This window comes from Orycteropus afer, unplaced genomic scaffold, assembly GCF_000298275.1.
Source record: "Orycteropus afer afer isolate SDZICR_OR568_19922 unplaced genomic scaffold, OryAfe1.0 scaffold00943, whole genome shotgun sequence".
NCBI classification, from domain to species: Eukaryota; Metazoa; Chordata; class Mammalia; order Tubulidentata; family Orycteropodidae; genus Orycteropus; species Orycteropus afer.
In genome coordinates, this window is record NW_006922530.1 from 233,715 (window position 1) to 240,092 (window position 6,378).

The following is a 6,378-nucleotide window of genomic DNA, read 5'->3' on the forward strand; positions in this document are numbered from 1 at the left end:
CTTTAGTATCCTTTCCTTCAAGTCTCAGGGGTCCAAGATTATCTTCTGTGTCTGTGTTAATTGGTTTCCCTTTTCTTTGTTGAAGAGCGTCTGTGCAGTCCTTGTGCCTAGTCCGCCATCTTGCCGGAACTCCCACAGGGCGTTTCTTGATGTTCTTCTGAATGCTGTTTTTATTTCAATTTGATATGAAAGCAGAGGTAACTGAGACCTGGGCAGACACACTGTTGCTTTAGGTAGCAGTCCTTTGAGTAGAGCCTGTTCAGACGGGGAAGGCATGGTGCTGCCTTAAACTCACCGCCATGGAGTCGTACCTGACTCATAGCGACCCCTCCTTGGGTTTCCAAGGCGGTATCCCTACGGAAGTAGATTGCCCAACTTTCCTTCCAAGGAGTGGCTGGGGGGTTTGAACAGCCAGCCTTCTGGTTAGCAGTCAGGTTAGCAGGTGATCACTCACCTGTGTCAGGGTGGCTGGAGGGATGTGCTGGTTGGTCTGTCTCCCGGCCAGGCTGGGTCCAGCTCTCCCAGGCAGCCACAGATCGTGTGTTGACTGTGGATGTGCGGGGAAGGGCCAAAGGAGGCAGCCTCGTCCCCAGGGCGCAGCTGACAGGCCCTCTTGCCGGCTGCAGGTAGACCAGTGGGTGCTCCAGGACCTGCTCTCAGAGAAGCTGCCCAGGCTGATGGCCTACCTGGGGCAGCACCACGCGGCACTCCCTCGTCACCTTAGGCACTATGCCCTCAGAGCTCCTAGTACATCTCAGGGAAGCACGTACATCTGACACGGGTGCTCTTTAAATGCTCTCAGGTTCACAGTCTCGCCCTTAAAGGGTCTGAGGGCCACAGTTCAGCTGGACCTCATGGGTGTAATGCATGAAAGGGGCTCCCTGGGCACCCCTGGGCTTGAGGGGTTCTACGGTATTTCACAGAGGCTTTCCTGGGATCATGTGTACCCTAAGCCTCCAAAAGGGGACCAGAGGGTACAGTGTTCCCCAGACATCTTTGAATATGGGGCCTTGAGTTCACCTAGTACCTCAAGGGGCCAGGAGTTCATGGGAGGCTTTGAATATTAAAATGAGATTAAGTGTCATTTAGAAAGAGCTCACTCCTAGCCACGTACTGTGGTGGGCATTGGGCGTGTGTGTTCGCTCTGTTCATCCTTACAACAGTGATTACTATGAGTCTGAGGCTCAGAGAGGGTAAGTGACTTGCCCAGGATCACCCAGCAAGGGGAGCACCAGGATCAGGATTCCCACCCAAGGAACGAGCCCCTGCTCTGAAATAGTCCCCATCTCACAGCTGAGAAATCGAGGCTCCCCTGATCACCTAAGTGGTCCTGTCCACCTCACCTCAGGGACAGGAGCCCCGTCCGCTCACTACAGCCATCCTTCCTCCCCTCAGGCTGGCGGCCATTGCTCTGCTGATCCTGGATGAGGAGGAGAGTGCCTTCTGGTGCCTGGTGGCCATCGTGGAAACCATCATGCCGCCTGACTACTACAGCAAGACACTGACGGCATCCCAGGTGAGCTCCCCCGAGCTACTCCTAGGAGCTGGCGACGTCAGGAAAGCCAGGCCTTCACGCCTCCGTTCTCCCTTCTGAGAAAAGGGCCAAGGGCCCACCTGGGACCGCCAGCAGGTTCTAAGGAGCTGAGGAGCTGGAGGATTGTCAGGGCCCTGGCCCTGGGTGAAACTGTGGTACTGACAACTCGTCCTTGCCCCCTAATGTGATGTAAATTTGCCCTCACTTTGAAACAATTGAACCAGTTCCTACTGGAAACAAATTCATCACAATCACCTCCAACTTGCTGCCCCAGCAGCTTTTAAATCACTGAAAAGTTTTCCAGCCTTTTCTTGCGCTAAAACCAAAACCAAACCAAACTCAATGCCATCAGTCCATTCTGACTCATAGCGATTGTGTTTCTAAGGCCCATTTTTTTAAAAATGTGATTTTGGGGAAAGTTTACAAGGACGAGGAAGGGGCGGCTGTCGCAGGACCGTCGCAGAGGAGGAAAACCATAGAATATCTGTGATCGGAGCCAGTGCTGGGCACCATCGACAGGAGCCAGCGAGGCAGGGACAGTGGCCACGTGGAGAACCCTTGGCAGACGTCCCCCAGCTGCATCCTGCTTTAGAGGCTGTGATGGGCAGGCAGCCCCCTCATCATCCGCCCCCAGGGTCTCGCCCACAGCGTGCTCTGTGTGCCACACCCGAAGAGAGTAGAGGAGCAGAAAGCAGGCCCCACGTTCCAGGGGCCTTTGGGCATGAGACCAGTGTCTCAGCTGCCAGGGGATCAGGCTGGCGCCCAAGCTTCTGCTCGCCTCAGAGGACCGTCTCCGCGGGCTGAAGGCCGGCCCACAGACCCCTCCGTGTGCAGGTCCCATCCTTCTGTGCAGGTGATCACTCACCTGTGTCGGGGCGGCTGGAGGGATGTGCTGGTTGGTCTGTCTCCCGGCCAGGCTGGGTCCAGCTTTCCCAGGCAGCCACAGATCGTGTGTTGACTGTGGATGTGTGGGGAAGGGCCAAAGGAGGCAGCCCCGTCCCCGGGGCGGCAGCTGACAGGCCCTCTTGCCGGCTGCAGGTAGACCAGCGGGTGCTCCAGGACCTGCTCTCAGAGAAGCTGCCCAGGCTGATGGCCCACCTGGGGCAGCACCACGTGGACCTCTCCCTCGTCACCTTCAACTGGTTCCTTGTGGTCTTTGTGGACAGTCTCATCAGTGACATCTTCCTCCGAATCTGGGATGCCTTCCTGTACGAGGGGACCAAGGTAGGGGACCAGGAGGTGGCCTCCATTCTGCGACCTGTCAGGGCTGTGGCTGAGAGCACGGCTTTACACGCTGTAACGTGCTTTGCACACACGAGGGAAAGTGCCGCCCGCTCCTCTGAGGTTGCCTCCTCAAGGCGTCAGCGTTTCCCTGGGAAGTCAGCACGAGCTGGATCAACACGCACCTGTCCCACCCACGGGCCCTCCAGCCGCCGGGCAACCCCTCCTCCTCGTTTAGAGCCCTGACTGGGAGGGCAGGGCTCTGGTTCTAGGCCTAGTTCCACCCGTGACCTGCTGGCAGACCCTGGACAGGCCTACCTCTGCATCCCACCCCATTTCCCCACTGTAGCTGAATGATACACCATATAGTTTACAGGGCGCTTTCAGGTCAGTCCCATGTAAAGGTGCAGCAGGGCACCACTTTGCCCAGGGTCACAGACAAGCGAGGGTAGAGCCAGGACCCACGCCCAGATCCCCAGACTCCAGGCTCGGGGCTGACCTGCCCCTGTGGGGTATCGCCCCGTGAACTCCCCACACACACACCTCTGCAGCCGGCCCAGCAATTCCGCACGCTGCCTGGGTCCCTGCTTCCCCTGCCTCCACTGACTGGCTGCCCTGGCGCCACACACACTGAGCCCGTCGGCCCCCAGGTGGTGTTCCGTTACGCCTTGGCCATTTTCAAGTACAACGAGGAGGAGATCCTGAGACTGCAGGACGGCCTGGACATCTACCAGTACCTACGCTTCTTCACCAAGACCATTAGCAACAGCCGGTGAGAGCCCACGCAGACTCCACGGCCCTCCACCACACCCCCCACACCACCCCCAGAGCACACAGCAGCAGCTCCACCCACCACCACCCCACCCAGCCCCAAACGCCGCGGCTCCACCCACCACTGCCACCCCCAGAGCACGTAGCAGCGGTGACAGATCTTTGCCAGTTGGGTGCTTGTTAGTGGTCCGGACCCTCCGCTATGGCTCAGAAACCCTTAGGGCAGCCCACTGCCTCAGTGACCACTGCCCTCTGTGCAGTCCCCTTTCTCGCCCGGCACCAATGCCCCATGATGCTGCCAGGCAGCTCAGCAGAGTTTCTAGAACAGTCCTCGCCCGGGGTTCCTGCCCTTACAGTACCTTCTACCTAAATATGCCCTGCCCCTTCCCCATACCGACCACCACCAGGATCTTCTCTTATTGCCTAAACCCTACCCATTCCTCAAAATTAGCTCACATGCCACCTCCTCCAGGAAGTCTTCCCTGACCAACTCTTCCTTATTGGGTTGGGTACCCTTCTGAGCTTGGACAGCCCTGACCTTCCTCCTGCCTCAGTACATATCACCCTGGGGGAAAACTGGCTCTTTTCTCATTTTACCCCAGAAAGGCAGGCTTCCTGAGGCTGCAGACAGGGCTCTGGGCCCTGAGGGTCCTCGGCCACAGGGGTGTCTGGGAAGGGGGCGGGAACCCAGGCTGGGTGGGATGCTGCCGCAGCTGACCGCCCTCCCCACAGGAAGCTGACAAGCATCGCCTTCGCAGACATGAACCCCTTCCCCATGAAGCAACTGCGGCAGCTGCGGGCAGCCCACCGGGAGCAGCTGGAGGCTGAGCTGCAGGAGCTGGAGCGGTTCAAGGCCGAGTACTTGGAGAGCCGGGCCTCCCAGGGCCGAGCAGTGGCCGAGGGCTGTGCCGGCGAGGGCGAGGGCGAGGGCGAGGGCGAGGGGGAGGGGGAGGCCTGACTTGGCCCCCCCCCCACCTTCCCCAGAGCCCCTTCTCTGCTTGGCCACAAGCCCCCAGAGGGCAGCCTTGGGCCAGTGGTCCAGGCCCAAGGAGCCTCCTTACCTGGCACCTGGGCAAGTCCCTTCCCCTCTCTGGGCCTCTGGCTTCCCCATTGCGACCTTGTCTGCTGGGACCTCTCCGTGGACACATTCCCAGGGGTGCCACCCCTTCTCCCCTCCCCCACAGAGCACTTTACTACAAGGGCCAGCAAGAGTGCTACCTCTATAGGATAACCTTGGCAGTTGTCTGAGTTGGAGCTACATAAAATACGTTCACATCACAGCGCGTTCTCAAGGCTTGGACTTAACAGTTACTGCTTGTCCCCACATGGCCCCAGGGCACCAAGGTGTCCCACCTCTGGGCCTTGCCAGCCCGGACACCAGCTGCTGTTCCTGTGGGCGGCTCACAGGCCCAGCCACTCCTGGTCCCCGTGAGGCCAGGGCCTCGTGCTCTGGGGATCTCTTTCTTTCTGGGCAGCAGCTCTTCCCATGCTACCTGGGACCCAGTGCCAGGCCCGGCCCCCTGAGTCCCTGAAGCTGTTTTCCGAGCCTGGTGCCTGCACCCTCCTTTCTGCTTCAGCCTATTTAGGGGATCCCCAGGGAAAGCCCCGCCCACCACAAAGGGGAACTTTGTGTGGCTATTGGGTCGAGAGCCCTGGATCAGCCACCCCACTCTGGTCTCCTGCCCCCAACCTCCCAAACTTCTGTGAACAGTGGATGATTGGGAGGGTGGGACAGGTGGTAAGGGACAGGGGTTCCAGCTTACAGCCACAGGACAGGCTCAGTACAGCACCACTGTGTGCCGGAACTTGGGGCTTTCCAGTTTTGATTCTCTGGGCTCTTCCAGGTCCTTCCTGAGCAGACAGGCCCCTCCCACCCTGCAGGGGCTCAAGGTTGCACCTCACTTCTCAGCAGCCTGGGACTACGCTGTGTTAGGCTCGGGCTTGCCTCTGGCATGAAGGGCTGGGTGGGAGTGGAGGGGTTCATGGAAACCTCTCTGGAAAAACACCTGCTAGCTCAGACCGGGGACAAGGGGCAGGTGCTTCTGTCACCCCCAGCTGTGAACTTGAGGAGTTGACACACCGGATGCCCACTACCCCCACACTGCCCCCACGGCCCCAGATTTCCCAGAATGCCCTGCTCTGGGGCTCAACTGTCTTAGTTTTACTAAATTTTCTTTTTTTGCTGAATGCTGAAGTCCTTCCACCACAAAACGTACCCATAAAGCCAGCGGGAGAGCGGGCTGCAGGGTCCGGGTCGCCCCCGACAGTCTGGGTGACTGACAAGGCTTCCCCACAGGGTTAGAGAGAACAGCTCTGCGGGCCCTGAGGCCTGAGAAGTCCAAAGCTCCGGGAAGACTGGCCTCCGTGGTGGTTCCGTCCTCAGCAGCCAGCAGGGGGCGCGGGGGCTGCGCGTTCCTTTCCTCTCCCTGCTCCTTGTCCCTCGCCCCGCCTGCTCTGAATCTTGGCCCTTCGGGCCCCTCGTGCCCTCACCTCCTGCCGGCCCTCCCCGTCCCCCTTCTCGTTCCTTCTCGAGGGCCCTGCGGCCGCACCGGGCCGCCCGGAAGCTCAGCAGGCCGAGCCCACCCCGAGGTTCCGCGGGAGCGAAGACCTGGCGGTCGGGCCCAGGAAACCCTGCGGGGCGATTCCACTCTGCCCTGTGGGGGCAGGTCGACTCGGCAACAGTGATCCCCTTCTCTCGGCCTCAGCCGCCCCGCTTCCCTCCCCCCCTTCCCTCCCTCCCCGTTGCCCCTGCCACTGCCATCCGCCCCACCCCCACCCCGCAGAGAGGCTCTGCCCGGAGGTGGGTGACAGGACCCCCTTCCCTTCCCTTCCCTGGGGGGGGGCGGCGCTGC

At 60.1% G+C, this 6,378-nt stretch overlaps 1 protein-coding gene across 1 annotated transcript in view; it reads left to right on the forward strand.

Annotated features, from left to right (window-relative positions):
• The window catches only part of TBC1D2 (TBC1 domain family member 2), a 14,306-nt gene extending 9,822 nt beyond the window's left edge, over positions 1–4,484 (forward strand). Inside the window, exons 4-7 of the mRNA XM_007958357.2 lie at positions 1,396–1,516; positions 2,573–2,758; positions 3,406–3,527; positions 4,259–4,484. Coding sequence (XP_007956548.2) covers positions 1,396–1,516; positions 2,573–2,758; positions 3,406–3,527; positions 4,259–4,484 — 655 coding nt within the window. The remainder of the gene's footprint in view (positions 1–1,395; positions 1,517–2,572; positions 2,759–3,405; positions 3,528–4,258) is intronic.
• The last annotated feature ends 1,894 nt before the right edge of the window (positions 4,485–6,378 follow it).